Source organism: Danio aesculapii, chromosome 4 (assembly GCF_903798145.1).
Source record: "Danio aesculapii chromosome 4, fDanAes4.1, whole genome shotgun sequence".
Taxonomy (NCBI): Eukaryota; Metazoa; Chordata; class Actinopteri; order Cypriniformes; family Danionidae; genus Danio; species Danio aesculapii.
The window spans coordinates 17,686,314-17,711,845 of NC_079438.1; the positions used below are offsets into that span (position 1 = coordinate 17,686,314).

At 38.1% G+C, this 25,532-nt stretch overlaps 2 protein-coding genes across 2 annotated transcripts; both read left to right on the forward strand.

Annotated features, from left to right (window-relative positions):
- The first annotated feature begins 3,092 nt into the window (after positions 1-3,092).
- LOC130222136 (gastrula zinc finger protein XlCGF8.2DB-like) lies at positions 3,093-8,298 on the forward strand. Its single transcript, XM_056454765.1, has 3 exons — positions 3,093-3,158; positions 3,587-3,736; positions 7,130-8,298. The coding sequence occupies exons 2-3, from the start codon at positions 3,652-3,654 to the stop codon at positions 8,137-8,139; spliced, it is 1,095 nt and encodes a 364-aa protein (XP_056310740.1). The 5' UTR covers positions 3,093-3,158; positions 3,587-3,651; the 3' UTR covers positions 8,140-8,298.
- Positions 8,299-14,419: 6,121 nt separating this feature from the next.
- Positions 14,420-18,886, forward strand: LOC130223475 (uncharacterized). Its single transcript, XM_056456319.1, has 11 exons — positions 14,420-14,433; positions 14,936-15,160; positions 15,284-15,463; positions 15,574-15,721; positions 15,824-15,981; positions 16,068-16,428; positions 16,637-16,729; positions 16,816-16,964; positions 17,045-17,248; positions 17,340-17,548; positions 17,629-18,886. The coding sequence occupies exons 1-11, from the start codon at positions 14,420-14,422 to the stop codon at positions 17,802-17,804; spliced, it is 1,917 nt and encodes a 638-aa protein (XP_056312294.1). The 3' UTR covers positions 17,805-18,886.
- The last annotated feature ends 6,646 nt before the right edge of the window (positions 18,887-25,532 follow it).

The window sequence follows — 25,532 nt, forward strand, 5'->3', positions numbered from 1 at the left end:
TTTCTCCCTCGTTTTCCACTTTATACTTTATCTGCTTTCTGTTTTGTAAGACCATCATTATTTATGTTAATTGAAAAAACCCACTTACCCCCACTAGATCTTTGCCTTCAGGTTGGCTGGTAAGAGGTTGCATTTTCTTTAAACGATTGCATTTCTTTATCCATAGCTTTAACTCATTCACTTGCATTCACTGATGTTACCACCTCTTTGTATGTTTGAATGGGGAAACATCAAATTCTCTAAAATTGCTGGCCAGGTCCCAACCTATATATGTAATAGGTTGAAACTTATTTGGGCTACAGTCCATTTGCCAGGATAAAAACAATATTTATAATCAAATAAACAAACAAACAAAAAACTAAATAGTTGTAAAGAGGCTTTTAAAAATGACTGAAGAACTTAAAACAACGTTGAACAATGCATCCACACATGATTAGATTTGATACATTATAATGTTAGCATTCAGATGTTATTTGACTGTAAATTCAGAATGTACAACTTACCTTTTCAGTCTTCAATAAAGAAGTGAGATGAGAAATGGCCTCAGCGGGTTTTTTCTTTTGTTGTTGTTGGTAATAATCTCAATGTAGGAATTTACAATCGTAGTTTGTCCTCCTCAGTTGTTATCTTATAGCTAAATAAGCCAATGAAGATTCAGTTAGGAACCCAGAATATATAAACACAACCCTGCTAAGCTACTGGATCTGGAATGTGATTGGATAAGACTCAATTGGCCCCCATTAATGCTGGTATAAAGATGCAAATGAGCAGTGGAGAGCAGTGAAGACTCAAGACACATACTGTGAGGGATGAGAAGTTCAGCAGCTTTACAAACCAGTTTTACAGAGAAATAATGATGTATTGGGAAAATAAGTTGACTTTAGCCATCATTTGATTTGTTGTTGTTGTTTTATAAGACTATTGATGGAAGCTTTTTTTTTTATTTTGGCTGCTGCATTTTGTAGTTAGTGTTGATACACTTATGTTGAGGTACTTTGATTTTAAACACATTTCAATAATTTTTTCCCAAGCCTGGTAAAAAAGTACTGTGGAGGCCTTGGTCACACTAGAGTTTGTGTTTGCAAAATTCTGTTGTAGGGTGCTGCAAAAAAGACGGGATAAAACAATATGATTAGACGTTGCTAAAAGCGAGCGATTGCTCCAAATAGCTCATGTTTTGATCTTCTATTGGTCTCATGCACTCATGTGATGCGATTTCAAGAGTCCACTGTTAAATCTGTCATGCATCTATATGTTTATAATTAGAAATTAATTACATCACAAGTAAAATTATTGTATAGGCAGTTTATACGGGGTAATTCAATGACAAGAGTTCACTTTCATATCTACACAATGCAGAACTTTTAATGTGATTAACCTGCTCCACCTACACCAACTACAGCATTTCTCAGACTTCTTTTTCACTATGGTGTAATTACAGAGGTGGACATCTCATAAAACAACTGCACTTACTCCTGTAACTTGTTTTCAACAATGAAATTTAAATACTTGTGTCACATATTCATTTAAATAAATTGATCATCATCATGTGCAGTCATCTTTGTTAATAGCTGCCTAATAGGCCAGACCATTAATAGGACCATTTTACATATAATAAACCTGTGAACAGGTATAGCTGTTCATGCCAATACCAACTTGATAGCCTAAAGCATATTACATGAACAGGACCTGCCTTACATCTCTTAAGACAAATAAGAAAAGGTGTCTATAACAATACATGCTTGATTCCCCAGATCATTACACAGTTACATCTGAATGGTGCCTTTTCACACGTTTAAAAATAACAATTTGTAAGCATAGTTCTTCACCAATACCAGTTTAATACCTCAAATAATTACATGTGTGTGAGGCGTCACAGTGGTGCAGTAGGTAGCACGATTGCCTCACAGCAAGAAGGTTGCTCGTTCGAGCCTCAACTGGGTCAGTTGGCATTTCTGTGTGGAGTTTGCATGTTCTCCCCGTGTTTGTGTAAGTCTCCTCCAGGTGCTCTTGTTTCCCCCAAGTCCATAGACATGCGGTATGCATACGGTGCGTGTGAATCAGTGTGTATGCGTGTTTCCCAGTAATGGGTTGCAGCTGGAAGGACATCCACTGCGTAAAGCATGTGCTGGATACGTTGGCGGTTCATTCCACTATGGCGACCCCTGATTAATAAAGGGACTAAGCTGTAAGGAAAATGAATGAATATATGGGTAATATCATATGAGTAGCAGTGCGATGTGGCCTTCTATCATTTTTTTGTATTCCTATTTGTTGTAATGGCCTGTTGTTATTGCAATAAAAAAAATAAAATTTAAAAAGCAGTGCGATGTGGCTGTATATCAGCATTGGTGGTTATAGTGTACACTAGGCACTCGAGAACGAGTGTCCCTCTACCTGTTGTTTCAATCCCCTGAGAACTTTGCTCATCTTCAGAATGCAAATGAAGACACTTTAGATTAAATCTGAGAGCTCCCTCGTCTGTCATAGACAGCAAGAGTCCCGAGATGCTCAAAGTCCAGAAAAGGAACCAAAAACATTGTCAAAAAAAATCGACTTCCAAGAAAGATTTTTGTGACAGAAAATGTTGAAAAAAGCAGTCAAAGTAGAAACTGTGGCTGTTTTTTGCCCCTGTAGCCTGTTCTCTTCATTTGCATTCAGCAGAAGAATCTCAAACAGATTTGGAACAAGTAAAGGATGAGTAAATGACAGAATTGTAATTTTTGTGTGAACTACCCCTTTAATGCTTCTGTAAGTAAAGTTAAATATTATATTACAGATATTATTTTTTTTTAAAACCTAGATAAGTTGTAAAATAGGAAGGAAGAGGTCATAATTACGAGGATGAGATTTGGACTCAGATATTAATAGGAAGTAATGTGTTTTAGACATGCAAGTCATCATAGAGTGGATTAAAACAACTTAAAAATGTTTAAAGGTTTTAATCAGCTTCAAATACTGAATATATGTGTGTCTGTGAGAGAGCAGATATGGTGTAAAGTGGAAAACAGTAATGTATCAATAAGTCATGACTAAGAGTAAGTGGCAAAAAAGGCAAAAAAAAAAAAAAAGACTTTTATTATGCTGTGTCTGTGTGACGTCACAAGGATGCGCCGCTCCTGCACTGTGATTTCATACTGTGATTCAACTGGAGGAAGGTTTGTTTTAAAACTTTTACACATATATAAACCGATTGATTAAAGTTTCAGGTTTGTTGTTGACATTATTTTAACCCTTTCTACAACGTAGTGCTATTTTACTCACAGTAATGAGGGCTAATTGTTTGAATAAAGTAACAGAAATGTGTGTAATAAGTATTTTAATGGTTTAATTCATTAAATAGCATAATGTCATTCCATTCAAAGTATACATCACTATATATAAGAAATGGAGTACTAGTATTAATCAGCTCATTTGTGTCATTTGTTTCTTGCTCTGACTTACTCTTTTACCTGATTTATTTTTGTTAATTACTCTCATATAAAGAAACTGTTGCAGCAAGTGTTGAACAAAAGTTATTTTGTTTCTGTTCATTGTTTTATTTATTTTAACTGGACATTTTTATTGTTTTGTTCATTTTAAACAGGATAAAGTGTCCAAACACAGAGAAAAACTCCTGCTGAAGCGACTGATCTCCACACTGTTATAAAGATGGCGTTTATTAAAGGGGAGAGTGAAGATGTGAAGATTGAAGAGACATTCAGAGTCAAACAGGAAGATCTGCAGGAACAAACAGGTTGGTTTTCATTCTCAAAGACCAACTCAGTCATTTGATCCTCATTCAGATATATTTTAATAATAAGAATACTAAATTAAATCCATCTTGCAGCCCTGAGTGTGCTGCCTAGTTCTCCTAAATGCACATAAGCACTCATTGAAAGACAGGAATGAGTTTCTTTTGTTACTTGTTCTCATGTCTTTTGTCATTCTTTTTATGTATTATTAGTCTCCGATCTTCTCTACTTTCTTAATATTAATGCTTTTCTTGTTCTTCTACTGTTTGTAAAGCATCATTAAGCACTGGCGCTATATAAAATCAATAAAAACAATAAATCAAAAAAGTTTAACTGAGCTGACAATATTTGACCTACAGTATTCTCATAGAAGATATCTGCTATTTGCATCTGTCACATTGATAACAAATTTTTAAACTTGTTTCTAGTAGTTGTTAGTTCTCACAGATAGTATCTGAGTTAGAATTACATCATTACTATAATAACTAATTACCAGGGCTATTGTGAAACAAGGTTTCTTAAAATGTATTAAATTCCAAAATCAAAATTTTAGAACTTAAAGTCTTAAATTTAGTGAAATATTGTGTTGTAGCTCTTAAACCTTTTTTTAAACAAGTCTTCATTTTCCTTTGTTCATGTTTTGCCACCATTTTTTTTTTTTACAATTTTGCCAAAACCCATACAATCACCAACAATCCATCTCAATAAAACTCTTCATTTAAAAAGGTAATTTTAACTCTATTTATCATAATGGTTTAATTAGTTTCCTTACAATAACATTTGTTTAAACGTGCTCCATGTATTTACTGCTGAGGACATCGACCTGGACAGATTTTTGTGCAAAGATTTAGCTTATTATAGTTTTTAAAACTTTTAACGTTCATGTTTTATTATTTTTTTAAAGAAAGTTTATGTTGTAAAAAGCGTATGGACACAAGTAGAGCGTGCTTGTTTTACGCAATATTTTAGTCTTTTGCTAAATGTATTCAATTACAATATTTTTTGAAATCCTGGTTTAAAGTACGTCAGAAAACGAAGGTGCCCCCAATATTAAATATGCTGAATGAAATGGAAACTAAAATAATTAATTATTATAAAACATTGTACAGTATTCTAAACTATATGATGTTGCTGTGGGATGACGTGAGACAAAACAAACAAATTATAGTGGAACAATAACGTTTAGCATTGCACTGACTACAACTGGCCAACAAACTATACAAAAAATTGAGTGTAAAGTTTGTGAGAAATTCTCAGAATATTGACCATATTCTTCACGTACCAGCAGGCACCGCCATTGGAATCTTTTTGCTTGAGACTTTTTTTAAAGGATGAATTTTTAAATCCTAAAAACAGTGTTATGCTGCTTAGGCATGGAACGATATATGTAAAGTTTATTCTTTTATGTTTTGTTTTAAGGTTTTAGGACAACAGTATCTCCAGCAGAAAAGATATCCAAAGATGCTGTTTTAAATTGTAAAGAAATCTGTGTTTATGAAACAAATGAAGACAGCAGAAGTCAATGATTCATTTGAATTATTTATCCTGACATGTTTACTGCTTCAAAATAAGTAAAAGTTTTTCAAAATAAAATATATTGTGTTCAAAGCCAAAAAAAGATTTTAGTTTTGTACCCAAACATTTAAAAAGAATATATTTTAGAGCAGTAATCACAGTACCATGAAAGCGTGATAGTTTTATTCAAGGTTATCATACAGTCAGAATCTTATACTGACCCATGCCTAATTCTGCTTGATTTTGCAAAGCCATATTTTCTAATTTTATTATTTTTCTTTACATTTCATGAACACACTTGTTTGTAGAGCAAATAGTGTGACCATTTTCTGCTATTTATTATTTCTGGTAATTTCTTCAATAGGTAACTGAATTGTAAGTGCTAAAACAATAGCATATGAGATCAGGTCACTGCTATGACATGATTGACAATTGTCGCTGTTTGTCATTGTGCTTTGTTTATCCTGAGAGCTGATGCTGAGTATTCTTAGGGCTTTTCGCACTTGAAATTGTTAACCCTGGGTTATTCTAACACTCACGTTCACGTTCAACACTACTCATGCTATATCTGGGGTTAAAAATAATCCTGGGTGTTCATTAACAGACGCTTTACATTGGCAAACCCTGGGTTAACATTATTATTTGTATATTTACGTTGTCACTGTCCCTGACCAAAGAATTATTTTACGTCTTGTAAAAAAAAGGTTCATAATAGGAACCCTTTAAATTAATGATCTAAAACTCAATTCCTGCAGGGCCGAAGCTAGTTTAGCTTCAGCTAGTTTAGCTTCAACCACCTCCAACTCACCCCTGCTTAATAGTCTCTAGTAGTCTTAAAGACCTTGATAAGTTGGATCAGCTGTGTTTGATTAGGGTTGGAGCAAAACTGTGCAGAGCTGCGGCCCTCCAGGTGTGAAAATTGCCTCACCATTTACTCATTTTTCTCACGATTGTGACAGTACGTGATTTCATTTACACACAGTCTGATATCCATTAGCGATTGTGCCGTTCCCGAACCCTTGGGTGCACACAAAGGTTGGTATAATATTACTGTTACATATATAAAGCACACACATACATTCGCTCGTCACCACATCTGTTGATATTCCCAATATACACACACAGACACCAAATAGGTTACACATAAATATTTATTGAACGTATCTGCAAGTTTCAAGCTGGGAATACAAAACTAGAGTAATAGGAAAATACATGAACTGACACATGTGTTGGTCAATATGATGTATTATTATTGTTAAATATACCTGTTATAATACTGGAGATTATCTGAATGTGATGTATGAGATCATCTATAATTAAAAGTGCAGTATTTTAATACTCACCGAAGGGAATTTAGTGGAGTCCATGTGGGGTGGGGCATCTAGTATATAAGCCTGTTGGTTGTCGAAGGGGTCTATAGTGGTAGGCAAATAGTGCTAGTGTCCCATACCTTTTTGTGGAAGGCTGAACAGCAAAGAGCGGTAATTTCTACATCTATATATTTATTTTCTTGTTTATTTGTTTTAATTTTGGTTTCTTTATTTTCCTGATATCTTTTTTTTTTCACGGATATATTTGTACATATTAATAAGAATATTTATAAGTGCTCTGTTTTATTCTTTGTGACCTGTATTCCATCATGCCTTGTTATACTCTCCCTTGTGTGGTTTTAAAACTTTGAGTTTCTTGATTCTGTTGAGCAGAAAGGAAGATATTGTGAAAAAACACTGGCTTACTTTGTGTTCCAGAAGAAAAGAAATGTTTAAAACCACATGCCGGAGAGTGAATAGTGAGGTCATTTTTATTCTTGAGAGAAACATCCATTTCATGCTTGTCTCTTTGTGCCATTCTAAAGTTCACTTTTTATTAAATTTTTTAAGACCTGATGGTGCTGAAAGAAGAGACTCATCAACAGAATGAAATGGAAGAGTTTGAGAAACACCAAGAAATAACGACTGACGAAAAACCCACACTGACTAAAAAGACTGCATCATGCGGAAGACCTTGGAAATCCAAATCTGGGAGTAATTTCACTTGTCATCAATGTGGAAACCATTTCAGCCGAAAACACAGCCTTCAAGTCCACATGAGAATTCACACTGGAGAGAAGCCTTTCACCTGTAAAGAGTGTGGGAAGAGTTACAGTCAAAAACCAAGCCTTAATGTTCACATGAGTGTTCACACTGGGGATAAGCCTTACATCTGCGAACAGTGTGGAAAGAGTTTTGCTAAAATCCATGGCTTTAAAGCCCACCTGAGAATTCACACTGGAGAGAGGCCGTACACATGCCAACAGTGTGGAAAAAGCTTCTACCATGCAGGAAACTTTGCAGTGCACATGAGAATTCACACTGGGGAGAAGCCTTACTCCTGCCATCAGTGTGGAAAGAGTTATAACCAAAAAGTCACCCTTGAAGTCCACATGAGAACACACACTGGAGAGAGAAGTTTCACTTGCATATCGTGTGGGAAAAGTTTTCCTCAAAAATCAAACCTTGACACCCACATGAGGATTCACACTGGAGAGAAACCTTACACATGCACAGAGTGTAGTAAAAGTTTCACATGTAAAAGCACACTCAATTACCACATGAAAACTCACAGCAGAGTGAAGCCGTTTCCATGCGATCAGTGTGGAAAGAGCTTCATAAGTAAAGCTAGCTTCATGAACCACATGAATGGTCACACTGGAACTATAGTGTTCACATGTGATCAGTGTGGAAAGACTCTCACACGCAAAGACTACATTAAGAAACACATGATGATTCACTCAGTAGAGCGTTTTAGATGCAGTGAGTGTGGAAAAGACTTTGAACATAAAAGAACCCTCAGCGCTCACATGAAGCTTCACAATGGAGAGTCCTCAAAATTGAGACCTTGTCCACACTAATTTGATAGCCCGGATAAGTTGAGTTTACTTTAAAAAAGAAAGAGGAAACTGGTTGCCCTAAAAAAAAAAAAATGTATACTTAAAAAATAAATAAATAAATAAATAAATAATAAACTTGAGTGTTTACGTGAGTATAAAAACTTGAGTGAGCTCTACTTAAAACAGACCCCCTAGTTTTACACAAATTTTTTTGGTGATCAATTAAAAATTTTTTCTGAGATTTAAAAATGACTGATATTGTGGTGGTAATTCCCAGACATTTGCAGACAATTTTGCAATTGAAAAAAAAAAAATAAATTGTCTCTTGTCAAGACAGGATCTGAAACAGTAGGGATTAAGTCAAAGGAAGGTTGTATTACTCTTATATTTATCCACGATCTTACTTTCTCTCTGATTTCACTCACCAGAGCATCTGACATCATCACGAATAGGACATGCGTTAGGGCTTCCCCTACCGTAATCCACCTAAAACACGGATTTCCGTAAAACTCGTCAATGGCAGGGAAGCGTTTTCTCTCGTTAATTGCAGCGAAATTCAACAAAATAATTTATCGATTTTATGCAGCTCATAATACCACGAATCAACGAATCGTTTACTAAAGCGTTAGCAATGAATTTCGTAATCAATTTGTTGTTGTCGCACGATGCGGAGATGTTTGATTATTAAAAATAAATTCAAGACCTTCACCAAGAACCTTGCTTGGTCATGAGTTGATGAGAAGACCATTTTCCCTGGAGTGGAGCATCTGGGAAAGATCTTATCAAAGTCAAAACCCCAAATTAACTAATATAAGGGAGATTGGTAAAGTGGTCTTAATTTCACTGTAATATTTTACAATCACACAGAGACATTTAAAATGTCACCAAACATGAATATAGAGCCACAAGATACACCATATTAAAAACTTGGACATTCTGTGTGGAATGTGATGGAGCTGCTCTGGTGGAGAAGGTAAAGTCCAGAGCAAAGAGGGGGATTCAGGATGCTTGATCAAGACAACCTGAACAACTGTTTTCCTAGCTGATCTTCCCAGATTAAAAAGTTTATTGTTTTAGTACCTGACCATTCTCGTGGTCTTGTCTTATGTGGAGTTCCATAACAGTTTGTAGGGTTTAATATAATGGAGAGATATAGCCATCCTTACAAAGGCAGAGAAATCTTAGCGGCCCTATCATCCAATGTGTGGGAGCATTTCACACTAAATAAACAAAAAAAGTGTGTTAACGATCAAATATGCAAACGTAATGACAGGAGCACCACAGCAATGATCCAGCACCTGAAACGCAACATGTTGGAGTCTTTGAGCTGTAATTAATATTGCTATCTGGATATACTTATTTCTTTTTTATTATGCAAAGAAATAACACTTTTGTTCACAGAAGATATATTATGAATTAGAAAGTTATGACACAACTTGAATCACAGCATAATATGTTTATCAGACTCGCCAAGCAAGAGTCTTCCATGCAATAATTATCAGAGTTCACATATCAAAATCTCTGGATGCCAAATGTAGAAAGAAAAAGCTATAAATTAATACATTTATAGTAAGAAGGCTCTAGTTTTTAAAGAGTAACTAAAATACAATTTTAGAGGATACAAAAGTTTGAATAAAGGCATTTTTAGGACAACTGGAAAAGTAAACGCAAAACACTAGATATTAAGTACACTCCCAAAACAAATGACTTAATATTTCTTCAGACTGAATACAAAAAGAGCATTTGGGGAAATAATATTAGATTGAGCAAGTTTGTGATTTAGTTGAGAGCAGTTATGAATAGAGACTTCACCAACTTTATTATATAAGAGGAATTAATGTAAAACTCCACCATTCTGTCACTTAAATATAATATTCCAAAAACTCACGCAAACAGGTAAAGAAATCTGAGAGCTATTAGTAATTGAGCGAAAGTCTTTGTTTATTTAAAATACAAGTTAATGTTTAGTTTTCAAGAGGGAGAGTGGGGATAGTTGTAACACTTCCAATCTCTACAACAAGGAACTAGTTACAAATCAGTTGATTGACTTCACACATGCTCATATTAGCCTCATAGCACATATGGAAAAGTAGAGTCCTGTGACAGACACGGCAGATATTAGACAGGGAAAAACTACACATCAGCTAAGAAAGTCATATTTTTTACTTGAATTCTTTTTGAGATAGCGATGCCTGATTTGTAGTTAAACCCATGTAATGTGAGTGTCTGTGTGTGGATATGTTTCAGTTGCATTGTTGGTCATAATGTTTTAGCTGTTAGCTGTAAGGACAACAGATTGATGGCCATATAACGCTGGGTCAATTATAACAACAAAACTCTTGCTAGTAACATCAGTGAAATGTTTCCACCAACCCCAAGCAGATTTAAAGCTGTATTTCTATGATTTAATATCAGTATTCCTAAAGCTCTTGACAGAGAAAGAAGTCAAAGTAGTTTGAGTTCACTGTTTGACCTCTGTGAGCTCACGAAGCCTTTAATAGTTAAAGCTGATGCACATTTAATTCAGCTTTGTAACCCAGAGACACACACATTATACTGTAAGCTCAATGTTGAATAAAAAGCTTTCAAATTCATGTTTTGGTCATAATTCTTATTTTATAATGTTACATCTCACCCTGGTGGAAATCATCATTTACATCTCACCATGGGGTGTGTAACAGCTAACCTAGACTGTGGGGTGAATTTAACATTTCACTCCTCCTGTTTGAAAGTAAAAAGTGTTCACATTTTCTGTTTGTGCTGCTAAAATAACATCTATACCATTTAATAGAAGACACTTGTACCTCAAGATCTCAAAGATATAGAGAAATTTAATAGAAGTATAACTATCCCCAGTCTCCGCCATACAAATATGTCATATGTACATGCAGCATATATTTCAAAATGGATCAAAAATGGTTTCAGTAAATATTAAATATATTCAATATATACTGAAGGAGCTGCTGTTTTAAAAGTAACTTCAAAGTAAAGTAATTATTATTCTGATTACTTTTAACATGAAGTAATCTATTACTAATTTATTTACTTTTCACTACTGTAATCATTCGTTTTTAAAGTAACTGTTTATAACAACACTTTATATATAAATATATCTTAAACACAATGACATTTCCTGAGGTCAACAGCCCACATCAGACTGATCTGTCATTTAAAATAATTTCTGATGAAGACCATCATGTGACAAAATCACCATTAACCGATGTTGGTTTAGCCATGGTGTCATGCTTATTTGTAAATTTGCTAAATTGCATCAAGGCCTTTACTTTGCCTGTTTGCCTTTTCGTCAAGTGGAGCTTATCACTAGAGCATTTGTGTGCTTAAAAGGCTTTATTCCTGTGGGTTTTGCTCGTAGTCCCAGAGAGCTGTCAGAAAGGCTCAGGTGGAAAGACAATTTTTGCAACAATTCTTGTTGTACACAGGGCAAGTGGTTCTCCCAAATGTGTTGTCAGGTGGAATCTACAACAATTTCATGTTGTTATCTGTTTCTATTTTCATTCTTGCGAGTCCTTTATTGTTTACAAATCTTCATGACTTTGCACACACATCACTTGTGTCATTTGTGGCAGATTTTAGTGAATTGTATGGTCCTGAATTTGTTACTTACAATGTTCATGGAGTAATCCATCTTTCTGAGGATGTCAGAAAACATGGCAATCTAGACCTGATATCTGCATTTCCATTTGAGGACTATCTAGGCAAAATGAAAAAGATGATTAGAACCCCACATCATCCACTATAGCACAGGTTATTCGACAAATCTCTGAAATAGATCCTTTTGCAGGCAATGACAAAACTTTGCATGGAAAGAGGATGCTTCAGAAGGAGCATAACAGTGGCCCTCGTCCACCATCTATGATAGGCAGACCAGTACTATTAAGTGAGGAAGACAGATGTGTTTGATTGGTGTCTGCATTGCGTTGATTGACAACATCCTTAGATGTCAGGACAAGATATATATTGTCTGCAAAGAATATGAATTAATGGAACTCTTTCTTTGAGTATCCTATGAATTCACATGATTTGGGCATCTACCTGGTTGGAAAAGTGTCACCTAGGCTGAAAGTCATTGAGTTACATGACCAGGTTAAGGAATATTTGAGGTCACCACACCATGCCAAATTTGTTGCAGTCCCATTACTGCACTTGGTTCAGTGATTTAATTGAATCTTTTTTCTTGTGCAGCTTGTTTAAGTTAGTTGTGCCCTCTCCTTTACTTAAAAAGGCTTTGCAAAATTCCCTGGAAGTTCAATAAAGTTTCATCAGTCATTTTCCATATCTAATCATTCATTCACAATTACATCTCTGCCTCTCCCTTTGGTTTTTTCATGCTGTTTGTCCAGCAAGTAAAATTTTATTATTAAGCTTTTGCATTGCCACTTATATGGTGCAAAACGGCCTTTCCCTCTTCGCTTCTTTCGAAAAAAACCCAGGAAAGGACCTACAAATGTTTTCTCATTAATGGAACAATTTCTATAAAAGAAAAACACATAGGTTCTTCCACAGATACAGTCTTCCACTGAATCTCTCACAGACATTTAACAATAATATGTTTTAGAGTGGTAATCACAATACAGTGAAACTGTTCAAGGTTATCATACCGTCAGAATCTTATACTGGCCCATGCCTACAATAGAATGCACAGGAGTAAATGTATTAGCCTAGGCCAACAGGTCGACAAAACAGAACAGAACAAAACAGTTTTTTATATTTTTTATAAAGTTCTGGCGGAAATTTGGTAAAGCTTGCATTTGACTATTAACACCAACATTATGGTTTAGAACAATAACTTCCTAACGAGACCATTCATATATCCACAGCAAAACTTAAGCAAATTAGAAACGTTAACACTCACTCCAGCCATTAAGAGTGCAGGTCAGTATTCATGTTAGAAGAACAAGTTGCTAACGGGACTATTCATACCTCCATCACTCAGCAACATTAGCTAATTAATAACATTAACACCCACTCCGTCCAACAATTGAGAGTTTAGATCAGTATTCATGTAAGAACAAGATATATTTCAATAACATGTTTTTGTATGTATATATGTATATTATTAAAATATATTTAGTACTTACATCTGCGTAACAATATAAGCATAAATATATTAAGAATACAATCTACATACAAACTGGCAGCTTACATATAGAGAACTTAACTTTAAAAGATTTAACTTAAAATTGCAAATAACTCAGGAAACAGTCGTTTCCAATTCTTCAAGAGTCCAGGTCCACTCGAGAGGTCTCCATGACCTCTGACCTGGCTGGGTAGAACCTGAGGAAACAAATCATTCGGCATACAGAAAAACAATCATGCACATATTACTCCAGATTTAGAGGAATGGTCATAATATGATCTAGGCTCTTAAACATTCATCTTTATTAATAATCATAAAGACATAAGAAATGATATGTGTTCCTCCATCCTGGAGCAGACATCCATCAGAAAATACAATATTCTATTTTATTTATTGTATCTATCACCAAACTAAGTATAAATCTACTCTAAAATGTGTTACAAGTCTCTCTTTTTTAATTGGTGAATTTCAAGACCCTAACACATACTCTTATAATTATATACTTCATCAGTAATCACTATTCACTGTAAGACTGTTTATATCTTCTTCATGCTCTGTCAGGAGGTTTTAACAACACAATCTTATAAAGCAAATGAATAAACAATTTTATTGAAGAGCTTTTTATTTTTTCACTTAATTGTTGTCTTATTTAAAATCACACACGCACACACACACGCACACACACACACAAATATATATAAAACCATGTAATCGATTATTACTGAAAATTAAATATATTTTTATTGTAGGTTTTATCTTTAAATGGAAACTAAACAACTGACTGTCATTTAACTTTATTTTGTCCTTGTACTGTCCTAAATTGTGCATTATTAAATAGATTTTCCTTGTATGTGTACTGTTTCAAACTTTTAGACAATATAATTCCCTGCATCTGTGTCATGAAATGCAAAACTACCCAAAGTCAAAACAAAGACAATATATTTTTAAATACACTGAACCATATGCCCTAGATAGGTTGTTGTATCTGTGTTTTACAGTTGTTTCTGCCCCTGTTGGGCCATTAACACCTGGGGATGGGCAGATTGGGATGCTGTTGGATGCTGCGTCCTGATAGGCCGTTGACCTGCTGCCAGCTCAGGTTAAAGAGGCCCATCTCATCTCAGTCGTTGTACAGTTGTGTCACTTTCAGTTACAACTTGTTGCTTTTGACCAGTGGACAGAACTCACTTTTCAACATCGGAAATGGCTTCTGAAAAGTAAGTAGATTTAGTCAGTATGCCTTATGCAGCAGGCCTGTTAAACTCAGTTTATCTTGCATCATTTTGTCAGTGGGGTTAGCTAAGTTTGTAGAAGTCAAGACCAGAGTCTTTATCATTAAATTTAGAAAACATCTGAAGTGGACAGATGTTTGTGAGAGGAGAGCACAGTTTGTATACTAATTGTGTTGTTATTTGATATTAACTCAAAATCCTAATGGCAGGAATAATCTTAGTTTAAGAAATAATTGAGACTATTTAAATCTTCTCTCATGACAATCGTCATATTATTAAATACACTTTTTAAATATGGTTAGTAACAGTATCATATTAATATGAAATTAAGTTTTGTTTTAAAACTCTAATCAAAATTTCTGGCACAATTTGTTATGTTTGTTTGTGTGCTCGTTCCTTTGTTCCTTTGGACCCCGGACCTCAAACTTTCACAAAGCTGTTCTTGGTCTTTTCATTCTATAACATGTTGGTTTTATTATCCATACAGATCCTTCCACAGCAGGATGTTTTTCCTCTGCCCTGTGTGCAAAAAGGCTCCTCACTCTCTTCCTGGGCATCTCAGGGAGGTGTGTATGAGGAACAGCGGAGAGGCAGAGATCCAGGCAGTCATCATAGAGGCCAAGAAGGAGTTGTCCGAATTCTGCCACAGAGGACGTTTCTGGGAGTTTGGAAAAATTCGTGACATATTGGACTCTACCAATCCTCTGGCCAGGTTTGTTATTCAGTTATGATTCTCTGATTTGCTATATCTGGCTTCAAATCAAACATCTACTCATTAATAAATATGCATTGTTGGTATTTTTTATTTGACCTTATTTTCTGTTCCTTGATTTAGGATGATTGCGGAGATGCAGTCAAGGGGGTTGGTCATTAATAACTTACCTTCACTCCTCCCGGAACCAGCTCAATCGACTACATCTTCTGTGTCTCAAAGCTCTGGAGAAGGTGCAGAAGGTCCAGTTGAGCCTCCATATGAGCCCTTATCTGACGAGAGCTCTGGAGAGTACTATCAGAGGTACAGTTTCACATCGGCATTCCCAGAAAATAAATGTACACTGTGGATATGATTTCTCTTTAATGTACACAGTCGTTTTGATCACCTGCTGTTTATTGTTTTTACTTCAGCACTGGTGGACCGATGTGGACCTCTTCCGTGAGGGTGGAGATGGTCAAAAAAGGCTTTTACAATAAGCACTCCATTGACCACCCCCTTCTAGCAGGATTTAATAAGTACCTGCTCACTGACCTAGGATATAAAAACACCAAACAAGTAGTAAGTTAATTAAATGAGTGAAGGTATACATGCAAAAAAATGTACATGCAGGTCTTGTTTTATGCAGTAGAGTTTATCATAATGTGAAATGTGTCATTTCAGGTGGAAACAGTGTCCAGATTCTTGCATTACATGGACCCGACTGAGCCAAACCTTATGTTTGTTCGGCAGGTGGAGAAAGTGCGAGAGTACTTTAACATCTTGTCAGATACAAAGCTCTCAAAATGGACAGTGTTTAACTACTCGAAGAGTCTCAAGAGGTCAGTGGAACAACCACAGGTTGCCATGTACATGTTAGCTAATCATTTCAGCTGTGCTAACAACCCAATTTTGATCTCTTTTCAAGATTCATGACCTACATTATTACCTCCACGGATGTTCGCCACAACAATCCAGCTCTGTTCCAGGACTATAAAAGTTTTATGGAAACGCTGTATGGAATACAAAGTGGCATGTCCAAAAAATTGAGCATGGAGGTCACAGGAAAAAAATCTGAGTTTGGCAAGGAAATGTTGCCAAAGGACTGCCTTGTTGTTTTGGAGGCTGCATTCAAAGATTTCCAGGCCGTGATATGCAAAATGCAGGGTCCAGGAGCCATCACAGGGGACTGTTTGACTAAAAATGAACGGCTGCTTGTCCTCTACTACCTTGAGGCTCTTGTCATGCTGAAGCTACTTCAGCGGCCTGGAGTAGTGACACACATGACTGTAAGTGTTTGTTTTTCCTTCCCATCTCTTCTTTGTTCCTATGCTTCAACACTTAACTGAGCTGAACTGAACTTAAACACTGAAGACTGGACTGACACTGTTTCAATATACTATGATCTTCTATGTGAAGCTGCTTTGACACAGTCTACATTGTAAAAGCGCTATACAAATAAAGGTGAATTGAATGTGCAAAACTGTCTGTTTGCAGGTTGAGGATTGGGAGGGGAGAAGCCGGATAGAGAATGGTGTCTGTGTTGCAGTAAAGGAGCACAAAGTACCGTTGTCACATGAACAGGAACTTGTAAGTTTATATTGTACTTTAAATCATAACAGCAATAAATATATTGTGGTAAAGTCATACTTATTTTTGTCCCTTTCTCTAACTAGTGGTTTGACTTGTACTTCAATGAGGTGCGGCCAGTAATGCTGCAAGAAAACCGCACCGGCGACGATGTGGCAGTTGATTCATTTTTTGTGTCAAGTAGTGGGAGATCGATTTATAATCCCTCCAATGACTTAAAAAGACTACATGACAAGTAAGCAACATTACACCTGTCTTTAACTCTACATGTTCATCTGTCCACTTTTTGCATTCTTACAATGCCTTGTGTTTCAGATACAGTCTCCCCAGTGTGACCTTTGGCGATGCCCAGAGAGCGTTTGAGGCAGCAGCACAAAACCTGAAGTCAGAAGTGGAGAGAAATGTGGTGGCACGGCTGTTTGGGCAGCCAGAAACAGCTGAAAGGAACTACAGGAAGAGAACATCTTCAGATGCATTTCTGGCTTTAAGTGTGCTAGATCAGCTTGCTGGAAAAACACAGTAAGAATCTAACGAGGATCCTTATTCTTAAATTTGCAACCCCCAGCCTTGTCTTTCCTTCCTTTAATATAAATTTTTTGTGATCTTATAGACAAAGGTCCAGTAGAGCTTCCAGCCAAGAGACAAGGGTGGACGAACAGACAGCCTACAAAACTCTTGAGCAGTTCTGTCCAGTGACTCTGGAGGGGCCTCCTCCAAAAAGGGCACGCAGGAATGAGCTGTGTGGCTCAGAACATGAGAGGCACTGCTATGACCGCTGGCGTAGCGAGCAGCTCAAGCTGCGTGAACAGCATGCTCTTGGTGAGTATACAGATGATTAATGACACAAACTGTGAAACTGAGTGAGAATAGCCAAATACTGATGTGTTTTGTGTTTCTAGAACATTTTGCTGGACAGCAGCCATCAGAGTCCAAAATAAACCGCTGGATGGACAAACAAGGGTGGACGTCAAATGTCCCACAGGCTTCAGTGGTTCTGAAGCAGTGGAAGCCTGTTGCCAGGTTGGACTTGGTCGTCGACAGGCTGGAAAGGACTGACTGTCAGACCCGTCCCTGACAAGGGTGATGGTGTTTTCGTCAAAAGACCCTTTCAGATTGGGAAGGTTGTCTGTGAATACCACGGCCAGCTGGTTAGCCATGAAGAGGGGATGGCAATTGCTTCAACCAGCGGCATTAGAGCTGGACATTTGATTTTTTATAAGAACAAGCAACATAAGGCCATGTGCATTGATGCACGTGAAGAAAGTTGCCAGTGCCATCCCATGAAGTTCAATTACGGACGCCTGATACGTCACTCCAGCAGAAGAGCCAATATCCGGCCCAGGCTGTATGTACTTAATGATAGAGACATCATTCTCTTCATTGCTACAAAAGACATTTTGAGTGATGAGGAGTTACTCTATAATTATGGCTCAAAGAGGAGATCTTTTGCCGAGAAAGGGCTGGACTTGGACTGGATGTGAAACAACATCTTTCCATCCCCATTCTCACCCACTTCTAATATGTCCAACTCCGTTTCCACCTGTGGCCATATTCTCTCCTCTCTCTCTGGACTCTGGACAACCATCACTGCTCTTCTCACTCTGAAGGATTCTTCCTGCAATGTCAAGCACCAACACTGCTCTCTAAATAGAGACTTGGTTGTAATAGGCTGAATGAGTGGGTCTTACAAACCATTCACCTTTACTTCCAGAGAACTGTATTTTCTCTTACTGACTTGTCTTTTTTGACTCTTTTTTTCTCATAAGTTTCCTTTATGCAGTAGTGAGAGTGTGAGTAAGCTACTCCATATTCTCTCCTCTCTCTCTGGATTCTTTGCAACACATGTGGAATTACAGCCTGGTAAGTATGCTGAAGCTGCTCGTAACCCTCCCTCCCACGAACCCTTAATTTCAACCACAAGAAAAGCCATGGACCTCACTGCCAAGAATTAACCAGGCATGTTAATTCTTCAAGCAAGCAATAGTATATTCATCCTAGGATTCACCGCCATTTTTAATTTAAGACATTACCTATGTTGTCTCTATGTTGTTTGATTAATGTTCAGATTTTGTTCATTTGTTTGCACTTGTATGTACTGGAAGTTGTTTATTTTCTTTAGTGTAGTTATTATTTGATATTACTATTATATATAGTCTTCCACTGTACTGTTATTTCACATTCATATTATGCTTTTTAAACTAAATAAAGGTGCAAACACAGACACAGTGTTTAGGATATATTTAACAATCATTCAAACTATTTATTTCATTTAAAAACAAGTAATCCTTTAAAAAAAAAAAACACTTTATTATTTAATACATAAAAAGCTTTTTCAGATAAGTGCAACACTTTTCCCCTTCACCTGAAAAGTGTGTGATAGTTTAAATAAATAAGGAAAAAAAAGGAAAATGACCGGGAAAAACAATTCAATGATCAAATTCCAAATTTTCCATGTGATCAGCCGAGGAGAAGAAAGAAGGAATCCACAAATATCCTGGAAAAAACACTGAAATAACAGCCTCTGTATGAGAGCTGCTCTTTGAAGAGAATACGGCAGCTAGCCTAATTCAAAAGAGATAATATACAGTCAAATACAATAAAAATTTATTTTAGCAAAAGAGAAAAAAAAAGTCAATATATTTTGGACAAAATTCTGTGTAAAATGTAAGACATTATTTATAAAGACAGACAGACCTACAGAATTATTATTGAAGTTTATGAACATGAATGGCAGCTGTTGTTTTTGATCTAACAGCAGCAAAACTAGTGCTGAGTTTGCGTCAGGATGATGATGATACATTTTTTTTTTTCCTTTTTTCAAAACAGTTCAGAACAAAACAGCAATAAAAACAAGCAAACACACAAACAGACATTTTTAAAGGAACATGGAAACAAAAAGACTTATTTACATTCATATTTATCGTTAATATGTTGCTATATAAAATTTTGTTAAGGGTTTCGTGTCAAAGATCAACAAGCTCCAAACATGTATAAAATAAAAGCACCACAATGAAATTAAAACAATACTTTTCTTCTCAATCATTTACCCCAGTATGCAGAATTTTATAGTCTTGTTGTCTCAAGGTAAATGTCAGTACTTCCATGTCATACACCTCTTTAACAATATTATACCATTCGCCTACAGATGGAGGATCTTCCTTGAGCCATTTCTTTGTAATGTCCTTTTTGCTAGTTGTTAGCTGTGTGTTAAGAAGATACACATCATTTTTTGGTATTTCTGCAGAGTAAATTCCCAGGTACATAGTTTTAAAATTACATTCAGATTCAATCCCATTATTGCATTTATCTCTTTATTTAAATCTTGCCAATAGATGTGTATAATATTACAGTGCCAAAATATGTGGAAATAATCTGCCAATACATTTCCACATTTTCTCCAGCATTCACCATTTTTTGATCTCTAGTTTGAAAGTATTTTATTTCAGGTGTTATAAAGAACCTGATTACATTTTTCCAAATAAATTCCAAATAAAAGAGAGAGAAGAAGGGGGAAGAAAGCGAGGAGAGGAAAAAAGAGAAGAAAAAGAGGAAAAAAAGAAGAAAAAGAGAAAAAAGAAGAAAACGAGAAAGAAGAGAAGAAAAAGGAGCGAAAGAGGAAAATATTTTTAATTTAGTTTTTAATAATTTATTTACAGGTAAAAAAGTCACTCTGTACTATTAATATTTGATTAATACTACATATTTTATTAGCTTTTTTCTTTTAAATATATTTGCTTTTAAGTACATTTCTGCTAAGTATTTTGCTAAGTATAGAGAAACTACAAACTAGTTTCTTTATTGAAACATTATTTTCTGGACTATTTCATTTTGTGCCTATTTAATTTTTTGAAATATACTATAGCAAAACACAACCAACTAAAGAAACAAACAAGCAGAGAAACAGTTAAAATGACCAAACATTTATTTAAAATTAGTCATAGCCAATTATTTACATTTACAATATAATAGCTCAACAGCAGTGCAAACAAATGTTTATTGGAATAAATAAAAATAATACAAAATGTGCAAATAAATTAAACAAAAATAAATAACACAAAATGAAATAAGCAAAGATAACTTCAATTGTAAAATAAATGATAAAAACAAATAAATTAGAAATTTACATTTTTTTTAAATTATAATTTAAAGTAAAAAAAAAAAAACTACAAGTAAAACAAAAGACCCCTGAAAATATTTAAATGTCAATATTAAAAATAAACACTTCAGGAAGTGCCCAGGTCTTCTGGAACATTTTTATTAATTTTCTCCTTTTTTAATTCTTTCCAACCACTGCTCCTCCTTCGGCAATGCCTCTACAGAGGGGCAGTATATAATGCCCTTGTACTGGCTGTGTGCAGTCTCCACTGTTCTAAACTGCCCACATTTCTTACATGTATTATGCTGTACTTTGTGGGTCAGTTTACGAATGGGAGCGACAGCAGTACTAGGTGTGGATGGAATGGCAGAAGGGAGGTCAAACCTAAAAGCCTGTGGAGCAGAAGCCAGCATAGACCCCTGTGAGGCCACTGGCATCAGCATGATCAGTTGAGTCCCTGGTGGTGGAGCAGGAATAAGTTGCCGTTGGGCTTGCTGTCTCTGAGCAGGTGGCAAAGCTGGTGGGTCTGACAAAATGGTCCTTTTTCTTTTTAGTTTAGCCTGGCCCACAGTGCTACTGGGCAAGTGGTACTGGTGAGCCGGGCCTGGCTGAGGTGGTGGAGATGGGGGGTGCACATTGGCAGGCAATAAGGGGTCAGCCGCCACAGACAAGCAGCTTGGAAGTTGCAGCCCCTGCATCACAACTGCAGTGTCCTGCTGTTTAACTTTTTTATTATGCCACTGTACCAGGGTGGTGTGACTCACATCCACCAGTTGAAGGTTAGTCTGCTTCATCACTATAACATTGGCCAGAATGCTGTGCCTGATTTTCCTGTAGTCTGCCAGGATGAGATCCCATCTGGACACTGTGCCGGTCCCCTTCTATTTGGGTGTTCTTTGTATGGCACAGAGCCTGACAAAAATAGTCTCAACCAAGCGACAGCAATCTGGCCACTGTGCAAGTGGAGCAGAGGTGGTCAGGGCATGCCTCTTCAAACTCTCCACTCCTGGGGTAAACTCCTGCCTCTTCTTCGGGGACCTAAAACATAGGCACAAAACATAGATTGTTGAGGCGTTAGATGCGTAAACATAGATAGGTTACAAGATATTTACATACACCAGACTCAGATGTTAAAGTTCTTTGCTGCAACATGGAGGCAGCAACCAGGGTGGCAGAGGCATCAGGCTGGGTGGAGGGTTCAGTAGGTTGGGTGGAGTGGGCAACAGGTTGGGAGGAGGCATCAGAAAAGATTATGATTGCAGCAGGTTGGGAGGAGGAAGCATGCTGGATGGAGGAGGCAGGGGGTTGGGTGGAGCGTGCAGCAGCATCCAGGGCAGTGGAGACAGCAGACTGGGTGGACGCAGAAGCAGGATAGGCAGTGGAGGCAAAAGCCAGGGCAGTGGAGACAGCAGACTGGGTGAAGACAGTAGCAGGATAGGCAGTGGACGCAGCAGCCAGGCCGGTGGAAACAGCAGAGGAGGTGGCAGTCAGAGTGGTGGAGGCTGGAGGGTGGATGGAGGAGGTAGTTGCCGGGGCGGTGGAGGCTGGAGGATGGATAGAGGAGTTAGTTGCCAGGGCGGTGGAGGCAGCAGGGTGGATGGAAGAGACAGCAGCTTGGGTCGTGGCAATGGGCTGAGAGGAGGGCAGGAAGTGAGAGGAGATGGAGAAGTTTGGGTCATCGGAGAGACTTGGCACAGTTATATCATATACTTCGTCCTCCCCGAAGCCCTCATCTTCTTCCCTACCTTCATCCACATCCTCCAACATTTCCTCTGTCTCCTCCGAGTCTGGGTTCAATGCCATGGGCTGTCCAGTCTGACTCAGGAGGAAGTCAGCACCAAGCAGCTCTCCTACAAATGGAGAACAAAAAGACACAGACATATACGACTTATCATATTTAAAGCATTCCATAATAATACTACAATGACTTTCAATAATATCTAGACTTCTGTATTTTCCACTCAACGCATGGTTGGCTTTGGTGATGCAAATAATAAAAAAATAAATAACAATGAACACCCCCAAACCAAAAGTATTATGCACTGTTGGTGTTGACAGAGTGGGCCATATCCCCGCAGTATGTGAGAAGGGATGCTGGCTTGCTGGTCACAGCCGCAGTCCCTCGATCCTGGTTCCACCTGTTCAGGCCTTCCAGAAGGTCTAGTTGAAAATTCAGTGCATTGGCACTGGTTCCTAGCAGAAAAAAGCTAATTAATAAAAAGGCACACTTTTATACATTTTAAAAATTATTTAAAAGTTCACACATGTGAGATACCAACCTGGAATGAACCTGTTCAGGTGGCAGTGAAAGGACTCCAGGGATGTGGACCCTCTAGCACACCGATATTTTGTCAGGATGACCCCAGACTTTGTGGTGGAGCCTACCTCTGTATAGAGTGGCACTCCAGGCACATCCTGGATGCATCTGACATGACGTTTTTGAACACGCCAGATGTGCTCCATGCGCACCTCATCCATTAAGGGCACACCCATAAGGTCCCTCCCATTTGCTCCCCCGAGTTCCTGCAGCAGCCTCTCAATCAGGCATATGGTGTCTTCCTCGCCACGTGTCCTCCTGCGGCAGTAACGGCTAAGATCCTTTTTGGTGATGCTTCTGTCCACCATGTCATCACTTATAGATTGCACACCCTCCTGCATCAGCTGTTTTTTTTAGCCTGCCACAACAGGCTGAGATCTCCTGCATCCTACTCAAAGATACAAGCGGACAGGCATCCCATAAAGGTGGGGTATAGCGGATAGGCATCAGTGGTGCAGCCCACAGCCAGCCACCTCATAAAATGCCAGATTTCCAGCCTTATGTGAAGATCTGGCCATTCTCCAAACCTATTCTGCAACTTACTGGTCGCTCCCTCATTTATGCAGCAGCCACAGTCCACATAGGGCAGCAATGGGGGTGGAACAGCTGCCTGGCGGTACCGCTCCATGACACCAGCCACCATTCTGTTCAGCCCTGGCCCCTCTTGCACTGTCAGGACACTGGTCAGAATCTGGCCAATCTCATTGCTAATGGAGGTCACCCAGAGTGCTGTCCCACGTCCATGACCAGCCAGCTTCTTTGTGATCTGGAATTTATAAATGTAGCAAAGCATTTATGTTCGAATTTTATCACAGCCAACAATAATAATATGGCAATAATATAGAACTTTGAGAGTCAGTGATGCATTACCTGTTTGGTAGAATCCATCTTTAATATAGTACCAAAGATGGATGTGATGCTGGCCTTAATGTGGTCTAGCCTGGAGAGGATGTCCCTGCCATACACTGAGAGTAGCCAACAACTGGTGGGGATGTCGATGGGCTCTGGAGGCTCCTGGCAGGCCACGGGAAAAAGGCTGGGTCGATCAACAAAGTCAGCACTCTCTCCATGGTAGTGTGCCAACCTCTTCAGCCATTTCTCCCCATGGTTTTCTCTCAGCTGCTTCACCAGTCGAGCCAGACTGTTGCCCTATGTCCTGTCCCGGAGCAACCTAATGACAAGGATGTCACAGGCATACCTGAAATGCTCATTGTTGCTGTAATTAATTGCAGGTAATTATTGGAGGGTCAGTGGTTTGGGTCTATATAACTACCACATTTTCTACTCTGCTATACTTACTTGCGGGTCAGAATCAGTCCCAACATTTTCTGGTGTGGCAGGTCAAGCTGGTCGTGGACAATCTGACTTGTTGACAGATAGTTCAGAGAACACACAGTGCACCTGAGTGTCTCAGTCAACATCAGGTAGTATCTGTCAATGTCCAGGACCTTTCGAGCCCTCTTGTGGACACCATAACCTGTCAGATTCTTGCCACAAGTTGGGCAGGAGAACCTCACCTTCCACAGGTGGTAGGGCATCCACACCATTAACCGGTGGGTAAAGAAACTGTCAGGTGTTGGTGTCTGGTGGTAAATAAGAGCTGGACCACATACCACAGCTCATACCACAGCTGTAAATCTGGCCGCAGCTTGCCAGAGTGAAATATGGTGTGGGCAATCCATCTCTGGTCCTGCACAGGGATGGTTTTGCTCAGTTCACCTGGCAACCGGAACGAAACAGTTGTTTGATCCTGCTTGGAAGACAATTTGTGTAGGACTTGGAGGACTTCACAGGACACAGAGAATGGGTGGAGGACTTCACAAGGGATGGAGAAGGGGTGGAGGACTTCACAAGGGATGGAGAAGGGGTGGAGGACATCACGGGGGATGGAGAAAGGGTGGAGGATTTCACAGGGGATGGACAAGGGGTGGAGGATTCCACAGGGGATGGAGAAGCGGTGGAGGATTTCAGAGGAGATGAAGAACGGCTTCTCACAGTGAATGGAGGAGAGGGGCTTGGGGTCCTTCGTTCTACCAGGTTGGGCCTCAGTGTAGACAACTGGGACCCACCAAAGCGCGACTTGGTGAACTACAAACAGAAACAAATGACACAATATAATATTTTCTAATTAAATGAAATTGCAACCTGCAGGACTATGCTAGAAACATTCTGAAGCTAGTGGTATGTACATCCTGTCAAAAACATACTAATAGGTTTTAAGCAAGCATTAATTACACAGAAAATATTCACCATTGACAAACTTAGAGGGGGCCTTAAGAAAGACCATGGCACTGAAGCCTCAGACTGTGCAACAGTGGTGCCAGGAGCAGTGTTTGAAGCCTCAGACTGTGGGCCAATGACGCCATGAGCTGTGTCTGAAGCCTCAGACT